Below are 23751 nucleotides of genomic sequence, written 5' to 3' on the forward strand. Positions count from 1 at the left end.
GCCCGGCCGCTGCCGCCGCCTCCGCCACGTCGGTGTCCTCGTGCTCCTCCTCGGCCTCCTCGTCGACCTCGTCCTCGTCGTCCTCGGCCTCCTCCTCTTCGTCGTCCCCCGGCTCGCTGGGGCCCAGCCCCTCTGACAGCCCCCCGGAGGCGGGCCCGGGGCCGGCCGTGAGCGGCGCCCTGCGCGAGCTGCTGGAGGCCTGCCGCAACGGGGACGTGGCCCGGGTGCGGAGGCTCGTGGACGCGGCCAACGTGAACGCCAAGGACCTGGCCGGCCGCAAGTCGTCCCCGCTGCACTTCGCGGCCGGTGAGGCGGGGCCCCGGGCCTGGGCGGGGAAAGTGAGGCAGCCGGGGCGCCAGCCGGGGCGCCAGCCCGACCTCCCCGGGCTCGTTGTGGCCCGGGCCGTGCCCCCGCCGCAGCTGGGTGCTTGTCGATGTCGGCGATCACGCACTAAGCGCCCCCTGCGTGCCAGGCGCCGTGCGGGGCCGGGGGAGCGGGAGGGAGACGTGGTGAGGCGGGCTTAGGCTGGGTTTGCCGGCCGAGAGGGAACCCAGCAGCGTGTGGGAGAGTTTACCCCGTCGTGTGTCACTCTTGGTGGCAGAGACCCTGGAGAGGGTTTGCCATTTCCTTCCCCAGCTCATTTTATTGATGAGCAAACAGGGTTAAGTGACTTGCCCAGGGTCGCGCAGCTGCTAAGTGTCTGAGACAGAATTTGAGCTCAGGAAATCAGCACTCTATCCACTGCACGAAACCTTGGGTTTAAATCCACTATCCACTGGGTTCAAATCCTGCCTTCAGAATTTGCCCGTGGACTTGACTTCCCCTCCTCCCCCAAATATCTCAGCCTAAATTTCCTCCTTTATAAAGTGGTTGTAATACCATGGTGGGGGGGGCTTCTATTGCTGTGTGGGAAGCCCCTTTTAAAACCTTGTAGAGCTTCACAAATTGAACCATAATTTGGGGACTAGCAGTGTAGATAGCCTTTTCTAAACATTTGCTTGTGGAAAAGGAGAGATAGGATGATTGATGGATAGAGGGGATGATAGTCACGTGAAGGCTTTTTAGAGGTCTGGGAGACCTGTTCTTGTTTGCAGGCCAAGAGGAAGGAGCATGGCGCTTCTGACAGGGGGTGATGGGGGAATGGGATCAAGGATGCCAGTTGAAGGCTGTTGGCCGTGTCAAAGAAGACCATCTGAAACTAGAGTAAAGAAGGAGGTTTGAGATGTAGAGGGTGATGAGAGGGAGCAGGTAGCCTTATTTCTCTCAGTCAAATATAGGGGGAGGGGGAGGCGTGTGGGAAGCTTGGAGAGACAAGAGAAGGTTTGGAACAGCTGTGGTGGAGAGTATGATAGGAAATCTGTCGGAAAGACTGTGAAAGAATTGCCTTGATTCGGTGAAGAAAGATTTCTTTCTTTTTAAAAAATCTTGACCTTTGGTTTCCTTTGGTTTGGGGAACTCCTATTGGTGTCTGCTTTCTAATTTAGTCTTAGAGAGTTGCCTGGGCACTGAGAGGATAGATAAATGATTTGATTTGTGAGCATTTCACAACCCATGTGTCAGAGACCAGACTTAATCTTAGGTCTCGCTTGCTGGCTCTGAGGCCGCCTTTGTGCCGACAAAAGCTATGCCATATTCTCTAGGTGGGAAATAAATATCCAAGCCTGATTTTGTGAATCAGTTTGGATTATTTGCTTTTGCATTCCATATTGTGTACTGCTGTTGTTTCTCTTAACACCTTCATTTACAAAAACATCTAATAGCATCGCAGAGAAAAGAAGGCCTTTGATTTGTTCAGGTAGCACACTTAGCAGATGTAGTCTTGGACTTGTCTTCAAAATCCATGCTCTTTTTCCTTCTTCCACTCCACAGACATCAAGTACAGAGTGTATGCAGGGGTTCCCCAAAACAGGAAAGTGGCAGCCTCCCGAGAGCCCTCACCCTACTAGTGACTTGGGAGACGTACCAGGGCCTGAGGTGAAGAAGCGGAAGGCGTTCGGGGCGAGAGAAAGCATTAAGAACTTTGGGGGATTTACAGAGGAAGTGACATCTCAGTAGAGTCTAGTCAGTCAGCGTTCCTTAAGCAGCTCCTGTGTATCAGGGACGGGGTTTAGGCACCGAGGATACACACAAAAAAGGGGGATAGGGCCTGCAAGCAGCTTCTCCCCAGAGTGTGTGGATGGACTCAGGCCGTCAACAGGGATTTTGAGTGGAGCTCTGGAGAAGTAGACTGTCACTCTTTCCAAGAGAATAGTAATGTTGATTTGATTATTGTTCCCCGAGAAAGGTGAAATGCCAGGGCAGGCGTTTGGGGGCTGTAATAGGGCAAATGTCTGGATAGGATCATGTGGGGCTTGGGGTTTGGCTAGATGGGAGCGGGGCTGAGCGTCCACTCAATACAAAATATTGGTAACTCCAACAGTCCTGAAACTTGACTGGAAACCATGTAAGGTTCATTGTTGTTAGTGAGGATGGACACACAGTGGCAGAGAAGATGGCAAGATACCCATATGACTAGGCCCTGGGCGTGGTAGGCCCTGGGATGAAGCAGTGTTGGAGGGTGAGTCTGGGGCTGGCTAGATGGAGCTCTAAAATAAGGATTGACTCACCTTCCAATCTTGGCAACTACATGAGTACCAAACCTGAGTGTAAGTTCTTCCATACTAGACTGCATTAATATTTTATTATAGAGGCAATCAATAGGGAACCACTCACTGATTGTTTTTTTGAGCATGGTAGTTACGTGGCCAGACTCGTGCCTTTACAGGAAGATTCTTTTGGTAGTTTTGTGGAGGGTGGATGGGAAGCAGGAAAACCAATTAGGAGAATTTTAGAGTAGCCTAGGTCAGCAGTGATTAGTCGGAACTAGGGTAATGGAAATTAGAGTGAAAGAACGAGATCGTATAAACAAGATATGACAAATGATTGATTACGGACAGTGAGGCAGTGGGAAGGGTCAGCAGTGACTGAGATTATCTCCCTTTGTGACTGGGAGTATGGATGTTAGTGCCCTTCGTGGAATGGGGAAGTGTGATGAAGTTGGGGTTTAGGATGGAAATTAATGGAGTTCAAGATGCTGACAGAATAATCCTGTGGAAATATCCCACAGGAGTGTGTGTGTGTGTGTGTGTGTGTGTGTGTGTAGTGATGGTAACTAAACTGTTGGGAGTGAATGGGGAGATTAGGAAAAGGTTTGGAAGGTCAGGAGTGAGGTAGTGTCAATCGGAGGAAAAATATAAGGATGGTGAGGTTGAGATAAGAACCTGTACTGCATTTGGAGGTTTTGTTGACTTCTAGGCAAAGCTCAGCTGCTCTGGGAGTAAGAACATGGCGCCTGGTGGCGGTGATGCACGGTGTGACTCTAGGGTTCCAGGAGAGGAGGAGCGCTGTGTCTTGTAATGATTACCTACAGAGTGGGACAGACTGGGGAAAAGAAGACGCAGCGCAGGAGAAAGGAGGCAGTGAGTGTTTGAGGACAGCCGGGAGAGGAGTTTCAGATTCCAGATCCTCTAAGTGGTTTTGGGGGACAGTGAGATCTAAGGGCTCCCTACCTCTGTGGGTGACAGGGGCATGAAGGAGTCTATGTTGTGTAGGTTATGGGGATTGGGGAGACTGAACTGGGAGACTGGAAGTGCTCAGAAAGTCGAAGCCCTGAAGTAGTATGAGAGCAGAGGCTGGGGCCCAGCCATCTACTCGATTCCTTTGTGAAGGACCGAGTGTGATCTGGGCAGTGACTCAATGACAGTTGGTAGACACAAGGGTTTTTGACAAGGTGATCTGGGTCAGTGTTGTAAACTCAAATCAAAATGGATAAAGATCCCGATGGGCTGCATGCTAATTTAGTTTTAAAACATAATATTTATATTTTATTGTGTTTTTATTTATTTTGTTAAATATTTCCCACTTATATTTTAATCTGATTTGGGTAGAGTGTGGGCTGTGTGTTTGACACCTCTGATCTAGACAGACAGGAGGGAACCTTGTTGGAGGAGGAGAGATTGCCTGGAAGTGATGTGAGGGAGTGGGGTGTAGGCCCATTCTTCCTCTTGGATCTAAATTGGTGGGAAGGGGGACAGGTAAGTGGGGGGAAATTCAGAAGAGGGGTGTTCTTCTTCATTTTGAATTCTGTTTTTGGACTTTTCAGGTTTGAATTATCTAGGAGACATTTGGATGGAGATATCCATCAGGTGGTTGATGGTGCTGGGCCAGAGCTCAGGGGAGAGGCTGGCTGGCCGGCCAGCTGGTGGTTGTTTTCCTTCATTGTCAGAGGACCAGCGTGACACCAGCATGTCGGGCGAGGTCCAGTGTGTCTGGCTGGTTGATCAGACAGACCATGATGAGCTTGAGAGGCTCCACTCACAGGTCAGGCACAAATAGTCCACTGGAACGTGTGGAGCCGAGATGTCTCTAAATCTTCAAAACTCACCTTTCTTTTGAGCTACTACAGTTCTGCTTTCCTCACAGAACACAACTTTCTTTGAGGGGGGCCTGCCATGCCAGGGTCTCTCATGTCTCACAGTTGATTCTTCTGACCTCTATGTGAGCGCTTGCCGTTTGTGAATTCTCTGTAAAATTGTCTTTTAGGCAAACATACATTTAGCATTTGAACAGTGTGACCAGCCATTGGTGTTGAGTTCTCTGCAGTACACTTGGAATACTTGGCAGTTTAGCTCAACAAAGGACCCCAGTGTCTGGGCCCTTATCTTGCTGGGTGATCTTCAGAATCTTCCTAAGACGAGTCAAATGGAGACGATTCCGTTTCCTGGTGCGGCTCTGGTGCACCGGCCAGGTTTCACAGGCCAGCACAACAGCTCTGTAGACCTTCGGTTTGGTAGGCAGTCTAATACATCTCCTGTCCCACATTTTCCTTTGGAGTCTCCCTCCCAAACGCTGAGCTAGCTCTGGCAGTGGATGCCGCAACTTCCTCATCTGTGTGGACATCCCTGAAAAGTATACTACCAAAATAACTGAACTCATCCACAACATTCTCAATTTCTCCATTTGCTGTAACTGATGGTTCTATGAGAGCATTGTCCATTATCCAGAACCTGGGCAAGCATGCTATCATGAAATTGATGTCAATACTGATGAACTTCTGCTGGCAACCAAATTTCTCCATGATCTTTCACAGGCTCTCAGGACTGACAGCATCAAAGGCCTTGTGTTAGGTGGATTAGCATTGTTTATAGACCCATGGCATTTTTCCTGGGGGTTGTTGAGCAGCAAATGCCATGTCTGCCATTCCTTGGTCCTTTCTGAAGCCACATTAACTCTTGAGTAGATGACCATCTTCCAGGGGAAGAATCTTGCTAGCAGTGACTAAGAGAGAGACCACCGACCCCCCCCCCCCCCCCCCCAGAGTAACCTATTACCTCTCCCCAGCACTCAGGGAAGAGATTAGGGCTTGCTAGAGAGGAGCTGGTAGGGGTTATGGGTTTCCTGCATCCAGAGCCAGGAGACCTAAAGAGATCTGATTGGTCAGCTAGTCTAGTCACAGGAAACTGGGGCCTCCGAAGTAAAGTGACAGTGCCCAAGGCCAGCCAGGTAATAGACATCAGCATTATTTGCATAGAGAAGATAATTAACCCCTGGAGCATTGGAGAGTTTCCTGGGGATCTGGAGAGAGAAGAGGGCCTTGGGGCATACTTCCAGTTAAGGCACATGACATGGATGATGATTCAGCAGAGGAGACTGGGGCTGTTGGAGGATGGAGATAGGTAGGAGAATCCAGGCTACAGAAGAGAGAGTAAACCGAGGAAAGGCTGGGCCAGAAGAATGAGGATTGGCCAGTAACATCTTGTTCATTGGTTAATTCTGAAAGGGCAGTGAGGAGGTTGGAAGACAGGATGGAGGCGGGAGAGGAGAGGGCATGGACACAAGCAGCACAGGTTATGAATTTTTCTAGGAGTTTGACTGTGAAAGGCAGGGGAGTCCTTGGGATTCAGCTGGAGGGATGGTGGAATCATGTGAGGATTCTTTTGAGGAGGGGGCCCTGGGTGGGTTTGGAGGCTCTGGGAAGGAGCCAGCGGGGGGGGGGGGGGGGTTTGCTCGGTGGGGTCAGAGACGGGCGATAAAGCTACAGAAATAGCCCCTTCATCATTCTGGATACTCTTTCCTTTCGTGGAGCTTTGGGGGGTGAGGGCTTGGCATGGAGAATGTTAACTGGGAAGAGAATTGGCATTTGCCTCCATAGACAGTGACTGAACAATAATGATTAGAAGAGTGGGGAGTGGCAGTGTGCTGGTCATAACAGTCAGTTTATCAGCACGCATTTATTGAGTGCCCATGATGTGTTAGAGAGACAAGTGCACCTTCCATTGAGGGGGCATATATCCACACATGTGTCAGTGTGTGTAGAATAAATATATACAGAAAACTACAAAATACAAATCTCTCTCTCTCTCTATATTTTTTTTATTTAGGCAATTGGGGTTAAGTGACTTGCCCAGGGTCACACAGCTAATAAGTGTGAAGTGTTTGGTCTGAGGCCGGATTTGAACTCAGGTCCTCCTGACTTCAGGGCCGGTGCTCTATCCACTGCACCACCTAGCTGCCCCCAAAGTACAAATCTAAGGTAGTTGGAGAGGGACAAAGGGCACTAACAGTGGGGGTGGGGGGTGGCCCAGAATGGATTTGTGTAGGACAGTCCTCGAGCGGTTTTCTTGAAGAGAGGGATTCTGTTATGTGGAGATGAGGTGAGAGGACAACAGGGGAAGGGACCAGTGATTTGATGTGGGGCCAGACCACAACAATTCTGAATTCTGTGATTGGGGTGCCTGTTGGGGTATAGGGACAACAAGGGGAGTGTTGAGAATGGTACAGTAGAGACACACTCGTGATCCACGTGCCTGATGCTTGGCTCTTCCTTCAAGAGCCGCATTGAACTCACTAGGGTTGTCACCTCCTCTGTGGTCTTGGTGAGCTTCTGCTCCGAGACCCTCCAACAGCAGCTTTCAGAGATGTCTGGGGTAGTTCAAATCCGGTCTCAGACCAGACACGTGACACTTACTAGCTGTGTGACCTTAGGCAAGTCATTTAATCCCTATTGCTGCACCCAAAAAGAAAAAAAAAACATGTCAGGGGTGGCCTTTAGGGCTTTGTGGTGAAGGCATCCTTACTTTCCAGGGTGGGTGGGCCTTCCATACCTGTGGGTATTGGGGTCATCTAGAGTTTCTGACTCACAGGGCCAATGGTAAAGGAGTCCTTTAATCTTTGGAGGCATGCCCCTGCATTCAAATGTACCCCGAAGACTGATAAGTCCAGTTACATGGGTGAGAACTTCACCTTGAACTGGCTTTCTGACACTGATTTGTGTAGGTTACCAGTGGCAAGACAGGCTGTGTGTTCAGTTAAGTGTGATACTTTCCTTTTTGGGTCAAGGAAATGAATCCTTGGATTTATTCTCTATTCCACTACCAATAGGGCAGCTAGGTGGCTGCTGCAGTGGATAGAAGAGCACTGGGCCTGGGGTCAGGAAGGCAAGATGCCTCTTCCCGAGTTCAAATGTGGCCTCAGACACTTACTAGCTGGGTGACCCCAGATAGGGTCACAAAGAGTCGACATGACTGAAAAACTACTGAGCAGCCGCTCCAGAGTGCTCAAGATGGCCTAATGGGAGAATTGGTTGGTAGGTTAGTGAATAAATCATGTGGTGACTAAATTAGAGGCAAGTAGAGAAGGATAGAAAGGAATGGGTGCTTTTAGATGGAAAGTTGCCATCTGTATTGTTCCCTAGGGGTGGGTAATATCCTTATTTGCAATAATTGCTATTATTCAGTTCCATTGCCTTCTTTTAAACCCCTTCCATTTCACAGTTGCACCCACCTAGTAGTTGTAGGGACTCGATGGTTTGGTACGGGAGTAGAGGAATGTTTTCAGTGCCAGTCTTGGAGATGTCCATAGTCTTGTTGGCCTTTTGGATATAGCAGTGAGCCCAGAACGTGGGTCTTAGTTTACCAACTGAGTTGCAAGGAACGGCAAAGGCCAAGTAGTCCAACTTTTACCCTAACAATTCGTTTGTAACACCCATGACAAGTTGATCAAGCTGAGGTGCTCTAGCCTGTTTGTGGACAACTCAGTGGCTCTTGGAGAGGTTTTTCTGCCTCTGTGGCTTATATTTGCTTACTCCTGCTTCTGTCCTCTGGGCTTAAACATACATCTGATCTGTTTTTAAATATGAGAGATCTGTTGGAGGCAGCATGGCATAAAGCCAGCTGGAGGGCACAGTGTGGATGGAGCTCTGAGCCTGGCATCAGAAAGGCCTGAATGACAATAACAACAACAACAATTATTATTATTATTATTATTATTGTAATTGTTATTATTTGCATTTTCTTAAAAAAAATTTTCCTCAATTATATGTAAAAATTCTTAACATTCTTTTTTTTTTTAAATTTGAGTTCCAGATTCTCTCCTTCCCTTTCTCCTTTCCTCCCTCCTTGAGAAGGCAGGCAGTTTGATTTGGATTATACATGTGTAATCATGCAAACCATTTCCGTATTGGCCACATGGTAAAAGAAAACAGAGACCAAAAAAGAATAAGAAAGAAAGAAAAATAAAGTATGGTTTAATCTGCATTCAGACTTTCAGTTATTTCTCTGGATGTGGCTCACATTTTCCATCATGAGTCTTTTGGAATTATCTTGTATCATTGTGTTGCTGAGAAGAGCTAATTCATTCACAGTTGATCATTGTACAATGTTGCTGTTACTGTGTACAACGTTCTCCTCGATTGACTTTGCATCAGTTCATGTAAGTCTTCCCAGGTTTTTCTGAAAGCATCCTGCTTATCATTTCTTATAGCACAATAGCATTCTATTACATTCATACACAACAACTTGTTCAGCCATTTCCCAGTTAATGGGCATCCCCTCAGTTTACAATTCTTCACCACCACAAAAAGATCAGCTATAAATACTTTTGTAGATATGTCCTTTTCCATTTAAAAAAAAATCTCTTTGGGATACAGACCTAGTAGTGGTATGGCTGGGTCAAAGGGTATGCACAGTTTGATAGCCCTTTGGGCATAGTTCCAAATTGCTCTCCAGAATGGTTGGATCAGTTCACAACTCCACCAGCAGTGGATTAGTGTTCCAATTTTTCCACATCCCCTCCAGCACTTGTCATTTTCCTTTTCTGTCATGTTAGCCAATATGATAGGTGTGAGTTGTTTTTTTTTGTTTGTTTGTTTGTTTTTAAGGCAGTTGGGGTTAAGTGACTTGCCCAGGGTCACATAGCTAGTAAGTGTCAAATGTTTGGTCTGAGGCTGGATTTGAACTCAGGTCCTCCTGACTTCAGGTGGTGTGAGTTTTAATTTGTATTTCTCTAATCAATAATGATTTAGACCATTTTTTCGTATGACTATAGGTAACTTTGATTTCTTCTTCTGAAAACTGTCTGTTCATATCCTTTGACCATCTGTCAATTGGGGAATGACCTGTAATCTTATAAATTTGACTCTGTTCTTTGTATTGAAGAAATGAGGGAAGTCCTGAATTCAAATCCTGCCTTAGACACTTACTAGCTGTATGACCTTGGGCAAGTCACTTAACTGTTGTCTGCCTCAGTTTCCACATCTGTAAAATAGGGGTAATAACAGCACCTATTTCATGGGTTGTTGTGAGGACCAGACAAGATAATATTTGTACAGTGCTTTTTAAACCTTAAAGTTCTATGTAAATACTAGGTATTATTGTAATAATGATAATAATAATAATAATAATATCTAGTGCTGCAATCTACCAGGAAGGTCTGGATTAAACTTCAATAGCTCACACCTAAAAGCTGTGTAACCATTTCCTCAGCTGTAAAATGGGCATAATACTCAAGTAGCTGCTTCACAGACTCTTTGGGCCTAAGTGAGATGTGCTTTGTAAATGTTAAAGGGTACTTAATTGCTAGGTATAATGTGTGTCTCTCACCCCCCCCCCCCAGCTCTTTCAGTTAATCTTTGTCGGGCTCCACCTTGGTTGCCAGCCCAGAGACACACTTCGGGTTCGGGTTTTTGAGAACGTGATCTTCCTAGGGAGAAATTAGGCTATGCTCTATCTAGACAAGCAGGACCGTGGGTAACTTGGGTTTTCACTGGTTGTGATTTTCGAGTTGATTACTTGTTAGGCCAGTACTGGGGGGGCAGCAGGACTCTCAGGTCCTTCTGAAGCCTGTCTTGCCTCCCGGTTCAGTTTCTTCACCCACCTTTCCACCTGCTCTGTTCTTGCATGCTGCAGCCTCACAGACAAGATCCAGAAAGGTGACGCTTTCAAAGAGAAGTTCAGAAATCTGGCAGTCAAAAGAAGTATTCCTTAGCGCCTTCCATATGTGGCGGTATTTTAGTAAGGCAGTAAACCTGAGGACCCTGGTGTGTCGTTATAATTCTCCAGCATGATTTTTATTAAAATCCTGTATGTGCCAGTAACTGGGCTTCTCACGCCTGCTTTAGTTCTGATGCACTTGGATTTGCTCTGTGATGTCCCAGGGAGGTGGTCTGTTCAGTGCTTCAGAAGATGCTTGTCTGCCACTTAATTGTAAAATGGGAATGACAGTTCTGTTCTATACTTCACAGGTGTGAATAATTACAAAATAGTAATGATGATAAATGATGATAAAAATAATAATGAGTAAAAGTAATATCATACATTGAGTGATAATAATGATGAGCCTGTGTGTTTGTGTGTGTGCTATAGCAATCTAAGCTGCTGTTATGTCGGGATATAAACTTGGTAGTTATGATTCAAGAAAGGGCCCCAAGAGCTGGATTAGAGAGGTACTAGTAGAATGTCAGCTCACTGAGAGGAGGGACTGCTTTTGTTTTTATCTGTGCCTCATCCATGTATGTAAACAGATGTCTGTGTCACATAGTCATAAACCTTCAGAAATGAGGGGACTTTGGAGAGTGTCTGACTTGCTCATTGTGCATGAGAAGATCCAGAACCCGGGCCTAGCATCGTCAGTGGGGAGAGGGCAGATCTTGGAGGCCGGGGAGCTGTGCTCCTCAGGGCTGTGGTGCTCTTGAGCAAATCACTTAAGTCCTCTGGGTTGAAGTTTTCTGTTCTGTAAAGTAAGGAAGTGACTTGAGCTTTGGATCTGTGGTATATGAAAAATTTTCCTAAAGTCACACAGCTCATCAGTGGTGGTTGCGGTATTAAAACCTACCTATCTACCTACTCACTGCAGTAACTAAAAGTAAATTCAGCAGATGTTTATTATCTTGTTCTTGTGCCCAACCATGGTGTGTTTCCTGCTTAGAATACTGTGCCTAGTTCTGAGCTCAAGGTTCAGGAAAAGGCAGATTGAAGTGTTTTCTGTGGCTAGACCAGGATTGGATAGGGCTCTAAAGCCTGAAGTGATGAAGGCTGAAAGGACTTGATTGCAGTGTGAAAAATCCTGGGTGTGAATTTTGTGAGAGTGGAAAGGTGGCGTTCTTCATCAAATGCTGGTGAATTTTTAGAACTGTTGTTTTCTGTATTTTAGTTCTATTAGAACTAATATATTGCTTAGAAGAGCAGTTTGAGACAAAGGGAATACTATATTACACAGAAGATAATAAACGTAATAAATTCGTTACTTCAAAAAGTGGTAAAGTCACAGTGCCAAGAGGTTCAAAAAAGGGTTAGCCACACGTTGAGAAATGCTGGGGTGTTGAGGCCACTCAGACTCAGAATGCCCAACCTGGAACTCCCTGCAGCTGAAAAACCCAGTCACTCAGTTTCACAAACTATGACGTCCCGTCCAACTCTCACTTCTGTGATTCTGAGTTGTCCTTGACTCTGCGTCCGGTTAGTTCCCAAGTCCCGTCTGCCCCCACAGCTTTTCTCCTCTTTATCTCCTTCTTGCCAGTCACTTGGCTGCCATCTTGGATTAGGTCTTGTTTGGACTATCGTAGGAGCCTCCTGATTGGGCTGGTGCTTCCAATGTCTGCTCTTTGGTCCATCTTGCATACCCTGCTGCCAAAGTTTGGGCACTTCCCTATTCAGACAGCTCCAAGTGGCGCCCTCCCCTTTGCCTAAAGCCCTGGCCAGGCTTGTTGTGCATGGCTCTCCTCAATGCCCTCTTCATTGCAGCTCCTCCCTGCTGGACATGCTTCTCTTAGCTCTGGGCCCCCCAGTACTTTTCAGAGGTTTTGTGTTGACTTTTGTGAGGATCTTGTTTCCCCTAGGGAAATGAAAGCCTGGGAACGCAGGCAGGGATTGTTTTCCGTTTGTCTTTGTTTGTAGCTGTTATAACCTGGCTCAGAGTAAAGTAGGTGCTTAGTAAAAGGCTTTTTCAGTGAATGATCTCTAAGCTGTTCTCTGGCCATTAAGACCTTCCCCAAGTGCCCTGGGGGTGGGGGACAGCAGCGCCCACCTCAGGTGCTGCTTCTGTGAGTTTTCTGCTTTCCTCCAAATGAAAGGTTTCTCCCAATTTTATTTTCTTATCGAGAACTTTCCTTTGCCCTAGTCTGTCTTCTAAAAGGGGCAGGTAGGTGGCTCAGTGGATAGAGCACCAAGCCTGGAGTCACGAAGATTCCTCTTCTGGAGTTCAAATCCGACCTTAGACACTTAGCTGTGTGACCCAGGGCAAATCACTTCACCCTGTTTGCCTCAGTTTCCTCATCTGTCCAATGAGCTGGAGAAGGAAATGGCAAACCACTCTAGTATCTCTGCCAAGAAAACCCCAAATGGGGTCACCAAGAGTTGGACGCTGCTGAAAATGACCGAACAACCACAAGATCTTCTGGTGTGCTGATCGCTCTACGGCTTATGTTGGACCTTAGTAGCCTGTGAGCTTGAGGTCAGGGACTGTTTGTTGGTTTTTATCTTTTTAACCCAGTGTCTTCCACCTTGTAGTTTTTGTTTGGAATCTTCGGAGGCCTCTGGGCCCCTCTCCCTGCATTCTCTCCTGAGGTGTCACCTGCTTTCATAGGCAGAGTTCTGGTACAGTGGGTGGCATTTCTGAGAAGGTAGCTTTGTTTCAGAGTCCACAGGACCTGGATTCAGGTTCTGGCTCTGACACTGACTGGCCTACTGGCCCCCTGGCCTTCCAATAGCCATTTGGTTCTCAGTGCTTGTTTTGGTGGAGGATTTCCCTATACCAATGAGGTCACAGATGTGGCTCCCTCAAAAAAAACCAAAACAAAACCATTTCTTAGGAGATGGGTTGCGTGTGGTAGTCCAGGTTATTGTACATTACCTGCTTTTACGCAAATAGCAAACGGTGTTCCAGTGTGGGCTCCCAAGGTAGCCAGCCTCCGTTTGTCTGGGCACTAAGGGGCCATCTGGACCGCTTGGGTTTTTGTTGTTTCTGAAGGATCTCTTGATTGACTTTTGTTTCAGCATTTGTGCTGCAAACTAAAGAAAGCCAGTGGCACTGTAGTGTAGGTTTACCTTTACAATGAAGGGTTTGATTAAGGTATCAGACTGGTTGTAAATGCCCTGACCGTAGGGACTGTGTGTGAGGCTTGTGTATTAAGTGCTTAATGCGTTTTTGTTGACTTGAATAAAGCCTTCGTTTGGATCCATTTGTATTGCACTTTGAAAATTAGTTAAGAACTCAGCAGGGGGGCAGCTCAGTGGAGCAGTGGATAGAGCACCGGCCCTGAAGTCAGAAGGACCTGAGTTCAAATCCAGCTTCAGATACATAACACTCACTAGCTGTGTGACTCTGGGCAAGTCACTTAATCCCTATTGCCTCGGGGGAAAAAAAAAGTAAAAAGTACTCAGCAGGGGAAGAGAGGAGGTTGATCAGCATTACAGGAATAGTTTGGGGGAAAACTTGAGGGTTGGAGAGCCTGGCATGTACGTGTTGGGGGTAGAGGGTGGACCCAGTCCACCTGGATTAGGGGCATCAGCCACCTTGCTATCTGGTTGAGCTAGAACCAGACTGAAATGTATTTGGGAAATATTTAACAAAATAAACAAATACAGGAAAGCTAAGATAATAGTCCATTTTAAAAGTAAGTCACTGTGTGGCCTGCTGGGATCCCCTGTAAGGATCAGTTGGACCAGGGAAGGGAGTGAGGACCCGAAAGCTTGCTAGGGAGTTGTTGCAGTAGTCCAGAGAGGGAGTTGTGAGGGCTTCTATTAGGGTGACGTCATTGGGGCATTTTAGGAGGAATGCGTGACATTGGCAGATTCGGTTGGGAGGAAAGAAAGACTGCCTAACAGTTGGAACCCTCAGAAAGTGGAATGGGCTCCCTCACTGCTGGAGGGCTCTAAGCTCAGGCCGAGTGGCTACTTGATGGGTGTAACATAGATGGGATTTCTTGTTCAGGGATGGTTTGGACTAGCAGTTTGATGGCATCTTCCAACTCTGAGATTCTGTGAATAAAGACTCGGGAAAGGAGATGAAGAAGGAAGAGGCAAAGATGATGCCAAGATTATGAACATGGGAGACCAGGTGAATGGTCGTATCACAGGCAGAAATGACGATGCCTGAAAAAGGAATAGATCTGGGGAGAAAGCTAAGAGAAAGTTTTCGCTGGTGGAGATTGAGAGAATGCTGGGACATCCAGGTGGAAATCCTCTGAAGCTGAGAAGACGGCAGTATTTGAGATGCAGATTTGTGAAGCAGTAGGTGGTGATGAAGCTGTGAGAATGAAGGATATTGTTGAGGAAGGAGAGAAGGGGACTGAGGGCAATAACGACATTAAGACGTGGAAAAGAGGAGGATGCATGTTTGATTAGAGAGGTAGAAGGAAAACCCAGAGAATGCACGGCGTACACCAAGGCGATTTCGTATCTCTTTGGGATTGAAATATGGTAAACGTATGCTGCTTTGGTTAATGTGAGTTAGTAAATGTCCGCAATAATTCCATAGGAGCACAATTTTAGAACTGAAGGGAAGGAAGGAATCAAGTATTTATTAAGCACCTGCTGGTGCCCTGTGCTAATCCCTTGGCAAAAAAAATATTGTCTCATTTGATTCTCACAATCACCCTAAGACATGGGTGCTATCATTACCCCCCATTTTACAATTGAGGAAACTGAGATAGACAGAAGTTAAATGACTTGTTCAGGATCACAGTTAAGTGCCTGAGGCTGGACTTGAACTCAAGTCTTCTTGACTTCAAGCCTAGTGCTCTGTTCATTCTAATTGACTGAGGCAGCAAGGCAACACAGTTTAAATCTGGCCTCAGAATTCCCAGGGAGTTCTAAGTCTCTCTATATCCCTTGACCCAGCCACGCCCACTTTCTCAAGGTGGTCAGGAAAAATGTTCTAAAATGTTTATAACAGTTCTCTTTGTGGTGGCAAAGAACTGGATATTGAGGGGATGCCCAGCCACTGGGGAATGGCTGAACAAGCTGTGGTGTGTGATCTGTGCTATTAGAAATGATGAACTGGCTGATTTTAGAAAAATATGGAAAGACTTACATGAAATAATGAAGAATGAAAGAGCAGAACCAAGAGAATGGTGTACAGAGTAATAGCAATGTGGTTCTAAGAACAACTTTGAATGACTAAGTCATTTTGAGTATTATAAACACTCAAATAAACTACAAAGGACTTATGAAGGAAGATGCTATCCTCTAGAGAAAGAACCAATAAATAGAGGTATATGGTTTTGTATATGTACATACACACATGCGTATTTGTGTCTAATGCTTACCTTCTCCAGGGTAGGGAGGGAGAAGAAAAACAAAAAGTGTGCACAGCCTAGAACAAAAAAACTTACAAGGAAGCACAGAAAAACAGGGTAGTTTTGCAAATGATGTGCAGTATTATATAGTTTTTTTTAAAAGTAAATGGTGTGAAATGGAAATCCATGGTTTCATAGTGAATCATCTTTTTATGTTGTGTTGCATACATGGAAATTTTTTTTTGGTCTTTTTGTATTTAAGGTCAAAATGAATAAAACTTTTTAAAAAACTAAAAATCTGGCCTCAGGGAACTTACTAGTTGTGTGACTCTGGGCAAGTCACTTCACTTCTGTCTTCCGCAGTTTCCTCAACTGTAAGCTGGTGATAATAACAATACCTACCTCATAGGGTTGTTGGGAGGATCAAATGAAATCCTATTTGTAAACTACACTTAGCACAATGTCTGGCACATAGTAGGTGCTATAAATGCTTATTCCCTTCTCCCTTCCCCCTTCTAGGGCCCTTGGAGGTCATCTGGTCCAGGCTTCTCATTTTTGAGATGAGCACACTCTAGCGGCATGCAGGGTTGAAATCCAGGTCCTTTGTCTCTCAGTTTAGGACTCTTTCCACTCACCTGTGAGTCAGGGGAGAATAAAGAGGTTTCTGGGTAGCAGCAGGGGCCCAGTGGAGCACAGATCATACATATGTTGTGTGACTTCGTTCATCTCACTTTGAGCAGCATGGGAGCAGGAGTGGAGAAGGCAGATGGCGGAGGGACCACCGGAGCTGGAGGGTGTCAGGGTGGAAATTTCAACAGGACGAGATTGCAGCAGAGTCAAGGACAGAGGACGGGTTCCCAGACTTTCCTGGGTGTTCTTGACTTTTTTTCCTCCCCATATGAATGGTATCAGATTCTTGGAAGTGTCCTATTGATATGGGATTGATTTTTGGCATTTAGTCTGGAATAAGACTCGCATTAAATGAGGTTTATATGGATGCTTTAAAGTTTGTGATGTGCTCATAGGTTATGTGTGTTGGGGAGGAGGGTAAGTAGGCTCCCGCAGGGCGGGTGGACTAGCTGACCAGGAAGCGATAGAGGGCTTGTCCTGAGGAGGATGGATTGGTTTAAAGAGGTCCAGGAAGAGATGGAAGGTTAGGTGGTTATTCTAAAGGGGAGGGAATTTCAAAGTTGCAGGTTGTGGAGATAACCCAGTTAGGGGGCAAGTCCAAGGTACGGCCGTCCCTGTAGTTGATGGAAGTGAATGATGATATAGGTCATTGGAGTAGAACTGGGCAGACATGGTGTTTGAGAGGACATTGATGTGAGCGTTTAAGACTCCCGTGTCAGAGGCAGAGTGGAAAAGAAGACGGTGGGGCAAGAACTGAAATGAGAAAGGAGGAAGACGGGCCTGGATTACTGTTACAGCGATCTGAACTGAGGGATATGGATGAGTGGGGGAGGGGGTGCGTGAGTCTGGAGGAGCCATGGAAGAGCAAGGAGTGTTCCTCCCTCTGCTGACTGCATGACACTGTGCTAGGCCCTGGAGTTAGAAAGATGAAAAAATGAATGGCGCTTTTGCCCTCCAGGAGTTTATATTCTGTTACGTTTATAATCTTAAAGCCACGTGATTGTCATGTGTCCGAGCCATTTCCGTTTTCCTTTTTGTTTTTTGATGGTCAGTTAGTTGTTGAAATAGCTCAAGATTGAGTTGTTTCACCTGATATCTTTTTCTCCTTTTTTTTTCTTTTTTGCTGATTCTGAGGTTAGCATTGCCAACTTGATGGTCTTTCTGACCTTTCCCAGACAGCAGTTGCAGAGATAACTTCTCCATCGATAAGAAGTCTTTTCCTGTCGAACCAGACTCTTTCCTTCCAGTGAGGTTCCTTGGTGCTGGCCTTGTCCAGGCTTGACCAATTCTTTCACAAACATTCCTTGGTTGAGAGTACATGTTCATAATGGGGGCACGTGATCAAGAGAGCTGAGAGTCAGTGCTGTAGAGAGCACTGGACATTTAGAGAGTGTTATCCGTGGGGATACAGCGTCAGTTACAGTACAGTCTGTCCTCTCCCTGCGGATAGAGTACTGTCCTTATTGTCCATTGGAGGGCAGGGGCACCTTCTTTTCTTTTCTTTTCTTTCTTTTCTTTTTTAGGCAATCAGGGTTAAGGACTTGCCCAGGGTCACACAGCTAGTAAATGTCAAGGGTTTGGTCTGAGGCCGGATTTGAACTCAGGTCCTCCTGACTTCAGGGCCGGTGCTCTGTCCACTGCACTGCCTCACTGCCCCTACACCTTGTTTTCAAGAAAGCACCAGGACACTTTGCAGTGTGCCAGGGTCTCTGGAGGGCTTGAGATCTAGGGAGCCAAAGCAGATGCGGTTGTAGTTAAACTCTCCCTGCTGATTATCAAGGATGGGATGGGGGCTGATTTGCGAGAGTTCAGTTGCCCAGCCACCGGCGTAGAAAGTGTGCTGGAGTTGAGGGTTCCTCTGCTTCATGTCTTTAGCTGTCTTGAAGGTTGGAGACTGCAGGCAGTGAAGCAGTTCCTCTTCCTTGTCTCCTGCCCCTTTCCTGTGACCTAACCTGTCTTTCAGACTCCCTGGGAATCCCAGAGTTCATTGTGGAAATTCTTGTGTCCTCAACATTTGCATGTGAATAGACTGGCACATTTTTCAGGAGCGCCATGGACAGCCCTGCTAGCTAGAGGCCTAGAGAATATTTTGTGGTTGGGCTGGATTTGAAAAACTGCATATTTAAAACTCTTCAAGATTTTCTAGACTTTGACCAAGGCTCATTATGTTCTTTTGCAAAAATTAAGGTGGTTTTTTTTTTCACATTTAAATTTGTGAAGATATTTCTAAATCTAATTCCTTTTCCTTTTTCACTCATAATTACATTATTCATGTAATGAATAGAATTGTTTCCAAGTACTATGAAGTATTGTGAACAAGTATTTTTTTAAATATCTTTTTATTGATATCTTTTATTTTTGTATCACTTATATTTCCTTCTGTATTCCTCTTCTCTCCCTCTCTCAGACAGTCATCCCTTATAACAGTGAAAAAAAAAAGAAAAGTTGCATAGAACTAAATTACATGTAATCCCCTACTTCCTCGAAGGAAGGGGAAGAGATATTTCTTCACAGGACCAAGCTACTTTTTATAATTAAGCTGCACACAGCTTTGATTGTTTGGCAGGGCAGTAGTCCTTTTCTCCATTACTGTAGGCACTTGACTGGTTTTTTCCCCCCATCCCTGGTTGTGTCCCAGGAGTGATAGTGCTCTGCGGAGCTGCCATCTTGATATTCTTTCATCTCTTTTGTTCCCTTTTGATCCAGGGTGTCATAGAGGCTCCAGAGAGATCTTTCCCTCAGTGTATTTTGGAGCTGTGGTACTCAGAGCATGGGTTTGGGGGTATGAGAAGGAAAGGAGGATTTCTCAGAGGTTCTTAAGGAGGGGGTATGTGATCATGTGAAGGGGCAGATGAAGAAGGGGGAAAGATACAAATACCAAGCCAAACCTAAACGTAAGGGGGGCAAAGTGTGTATGACCTGAAGTTTTTGTTCATGCCCGTATCATTTGCTTTTCCCCAGGACTACTGCGCCGCCCACACAGCTGCACAATGACTTTTCTTCCATGTACATCAGAACTTGTCACTCCCCTATTGAGACTCCAGTGGCCTCAGAGCTAAAATAGAAACTCTTTTGTTTGACTTCTAAATTCCTTCAGACCTGGCCCCCACCTTGCTTCCCTTTCAGGCCTCTCTCCTACACTCTACGGTGCAGCCAAACTGAGTTCAGGAAGGTGTTGGCTTGGGTTTGAGAGATGTTGTGGAGGTGGGAGAAGCAAGAGTGGGCAGCAGGTCGTTTGGACGTGAGGAAGAGGCATGTGCACAGTCCCCCTTATTTCTCTTCTTACCAAGAGGAGGGCGTTAGGGTTTGTGGTTGGCTTTCCATTCCGGGGTTAGTAGTCATTGCTGGTCATTGGAGCTTATCTTACAATAATCTTTACATCTACATTATTGTATCTGTTGGGATATTGTGCCTGGTTGTGCTTGCTACAATTTGGATCAGCAAAAGCAGCTAGATAGAGCCTTGGACCTGGAGTCAGGGAGACCTCAGTTCAAATCTTGCCTTATTCATTAATTAGCTGAGTGACCTTGGGCAGTCCCTTAACCTCTGTCAGCCTCAGTATCCTTAGCTGTAAAATGGTTATAATGACAACACATATTTCTTACATTTGCTTTTTTTTTAAACAGAATAGTAATATTGTATCACATTCCAGTACTAGGTTTGGTCTGCTACTTCTCAGTTGATGTCTGCTTACTTTGTCTACCTTTTTGCCACCCTCACCAGAATTCTCCTATGTCTATTCCTTGGTGTATAGGATCTTTCAGTCTTTGGGCCTCCTGGGTTTGTGGGCAGCCTTTTTTTCCTAGTTCCTAATTGTTTTCCAGAATGGCTGGCCTCATCAGCAGAGTACTGATGCCCCTGTGTTCCTCTGGCTCCTCCACGGTGGGATGGGAGGTGATGCCTCAGATTGGTTTAATGTAATTTTTCTCCTGGTGATTTGAGGCAGTCTCCCATTTTTGTTGATAGTTCACAATCCTCATTTCTACTTCTGTCCTTTGACCTCTTGCCCCTTGGAGGATACTTATACGCTAGAATCGGTGTTCCTTTTGCGTCTTGGATATCAGACTCTCATCACAGATACTTGAGGTAAATTATTTTCTCATCAGACTGTTTTTTTTTGTTTTTGTTTTTTAAGGCAGTTGGGGTTAAATGACTTGCCCAGGGTCACAGAGCTAGTAAGTGGCAAGTGTGTGGTCTAAGGCTGGATTTGAACTCAGGTCCTCTATCTACTGCACCACCTAGCTGCCCCCTAGACTGTTTCCTCTTATTCTCACTGCATTGATTTTGTTTGGACAAAAGCCTTTTGATCTTAAATAACGTGAATTGTTTACTGTGATCTTCTCTGTCTCCTGGTTATGAATTTTTCCTCATCCACAATTGTGAAAGGTACTTTTTCCCTCTCTTTCATTGCTACTTTGTGACCTTCTGTATTTAGGTTGCACCCAAAGAGTGTACATTTGAATGAGGGAACACATAAATAGCTGAAAATGGGTGGGTGAGTGGTGGAGGTGGGGGGAAGGAACTTTCTGCCAAGGCACGTGGTGCTAAGTTTGAAGAATGAGGGATGGTGGGTTTGTGCCCTCCCCCCAAATAGAGGTTCTGGAGAAATCCCACCTGTGGGAGAAGAGACCCTCAGGAGCAGGGTCAGGAGGCAGCTGAGGACTGGTGGAGTAGGCTGGAGAATGAGGGTTAGGTGGCCTGGGATCCTTCTCCAAAATGGAGGAGAGAGAGGCATGAAAGGCTGGGGCTTGGTTGTGAAGGATTAAAAAAAAAAAATCTAAGCAGAGGAGTTTTTTTGTTTTTGTTTTTAATTCTAAAGAGAAAAGGAGGCCCCTGGAGTTTTGAGTAAGAGAATGAAGTCATCAGATCTGCACTTAAGGAAAATCTCTTTGGTGCCATGTGGAGCATGAACTGGGGTTGGGGACAGGCATTAGACAGGGCTGCCAAGGAGGAGGGTGTTGACAGTAATTGAGGGGAGAGTTGGTGCAGGCCTGAACTGTGTTACACATTTTCAGTGATTTTGAATAGAATTTCTTTATTATTTATGCCTGGCTTTTGTTAGTTCATGACTTTTTTAGATATGCTATAAAGTCATACATGTACAGGACAGTATTGAGTGCATTTCTATCCCCTCTACTCAGCTTCAGGTTAGTAGTACTGAGACAAAAAAGCCCTCTCTTGGGACCGTTTTGTGGGAGAAGAGAGTAACATTTTTACTCATCTTTTCTTTCTGGATCTGGGTTGTGATGGTGTTTCTGTTGGACTGGGCAGCATTGGTGCATTGTTTTACAAGATAAGAATAGAGCGGTGTTGAATTGGGTGTCAGATACAGATGATTGAGGAAACCTGGGTACCTGATCCTTCTGGGAACATAAATGAACAGTAGTTGGACCTGATGCGCAGAAAGGTGATAATTGAAGAGGGACTAGCACTGTTGTGTGGTGACACCTAAGAATTACCTAAAACTTGGTGGGAATGAAACCTGGCCAGACATCAGTTCATGTTGTTAAGTCCAGAAGTGGCTTTTGAACAGTAGATACACGATACTATTTTGAGTAAATGAATCCTGAGCTTTTGGTTCTTAGGAATGAATGAACGAAAAAGCTTTTGGTAAGGGATCACTGTGTGCTAACTGTTGGGGATTCCAGTACAAAAGCAAAGACCTCTCCATTGAGGTGTTTATATTTCTAGTTGGGGGAGATTGTGAACACAGGAGACTGGTGGCCAGTGGAGAGCACTTTGGGCCACATTGACAAGGCCCTGTTGCTTTGATTATGCTTCTGTAATTGGAAGAGGTGGGCAAGAACCAAACCGGTGGGCATGCTGGTGAGAATATGATCAGAGAGTAGGGAGACAGATTTGCTGTTGCTGTCTTCTTATTCATCCAGTCTCACAGAAAGAAGTGGTCTTTCTTCTCCTTCCCAAGGCAAGCTCTGCCATAGCATAAGTGAGCCCATTCCATCCTGTCTTCTCCAGAGGATTGCCTCCTCTGGCATCCCCACTGTCATTGATCTTCAGTCTCTCCCTGTCTACCGGCCAGTTCTCTACTGCCTACAAACATTCTCATCTCTTCCCTTCCTCAAAAAATTCTTACTCAGTCTATCCATCCCTGCTAGCTTTTATGTTCCTTTTGTAGCTAACTTGGCAGTCTGCATCATTCAACTGAAAATGATCTCTGCAATGATCCCTTAATTGGTAAATCTAGTGTCCTTTAAAAAAAAATCCTTTTCCTTCTTGAACTCGGAATACCAGCCTGATTCTTCTCTCTCTCGCTCCCTCTCCCTTTCTCTCTCTCTCTCTCTCTCTCTCTCTCTCTCTCTGTCTTCACACACACACACACACACACACACACACACACACACACACACACACACACACGTCACTAGTGGTTGGGTATTCCCCATAGTTTTGTCCTGGACCCCCTTCTCTTCTCCCTCTACACTTCTTCACTTGGTGGTCTCATTAGCTCCTGTGGATTGAGTTACCATCTCGATGCGGATGGCTCTCAGATGTCCTTGTCCAGCCCTAACCTTTGGCTCCTGACCTCTAGTCTTAGATCTCCAACTACCTATTGGACCATCTCAGGCTGGATGTCCTGTGGACATCTTAAACTCAACATGTTCAAAACGGAATTCTCTCCTTCCTCCCACCCCCAGCCTTCTCCTCTTCTTAATGCCTCTGTTACTATTGAGGGAATCACCCTAGTTGTCACCCTTAACTCCTCTTTATTACTCCTTATCTCCGATTAGTGTCAAGTCTTATCTTTTCTACCTTTGTAACATCTTTTGTATGTTCCCCCTTCTCTCCTCTGACACTGCTCCCACCTGTGAAAGCCTTCATCTCCTCATGCTTGGATTATTGCTGTCGGTGCTGGTGGGCCTGTCTATTCCAGTCCTTCCTCCTCTCAGCTGTCAAAGTGATCTTCCTAAAATGTGGGTCTGACTGACCATGTCACTATCCACCTCAGTAAACTCCAGTGGTTCCCCGTCACCTCCGGGATCACATATAAAGTCCTCTATTTAGCGTTCAGAGGCCCTCAGTCTTCTTACACCCCTCCCCCATGGGCTCTTGGATCTAGTAAGGCTGGCCTCTTCCTTTTCCTTGAACTGGGCACTCCACTTCCTGAATTTTCTCTGCTTCTTCCCCATGCCTGGAACGTTCTTTCTGATCTTAGCTTCCTGGCTTCTTCCAAATCCAAGCTAAAATCCTGTCTAAGACGAAGTTTTCCCAGTCCCTTTTAATTCTAGTGCCTTCGCTCTGTAGATGATTTCCATTTTATCTTGCACATGACTTGTTTGTACATGGTTGTTTGCATGTTGTTTAGGCCGAGCTCCATCTTTTGCCTTTCTTTTTTGTCTTCAGAGCTTAGCACAATGCTTGGCACGTGGTAAGTGCTTAAAAATGCCTGTTGACTGACTCTAGGTTGTCACTGTAGGTGATATGAAAAATGGTGGTACTCTAGATAGAAAGAGGGAAGCTAGAAGGCAGGGTGGATTTAAGGGGAAAGATTGCTTTGTTTTCTGTGTTGAGTTTGAGGTACTTTTATGACATCCAGGTGGAGGTGCAACTGA

At 45.8% G+C, this 23751-nt stretch overlaps 1 protein-coding gene across 1 annotated transcript in view; it reads left to right on the top strand.

Annotated features, from left to right (window-relative positions):
• Positions 1–23751, top strand: part of TNKS (tankyrase) — a 206647-nt gene that overhangs the window by 5849 nt on the left and 177047 nt on the right. Inside the window, exon 8 of the mRNA XM_027853697.1 lies at positions 11–306. Coding sequence (XP_027709498.1) covers positions 11–306 — 296 coding nt within the window. The remainder of the gene's footprint in view (positions 1–10; positions 307–23751) is intronic.

The sequence above is a fragment of the Vombatus ursinus genome, unplaced genomic scaffold (assembly GCF_900497805.2).
Source record: "Vombatus ursinus unplaced genomic scaffold, bare-nosed wombat genome assembly UNPS02010193.1, whole genome shotgun sequence".
Lineage (NCBI taxonomy): Eukaryota > Metazoa > Chordata > Mammalia > Diprotodontia > Vombatidae > Vombatus > Vombatus ursinus.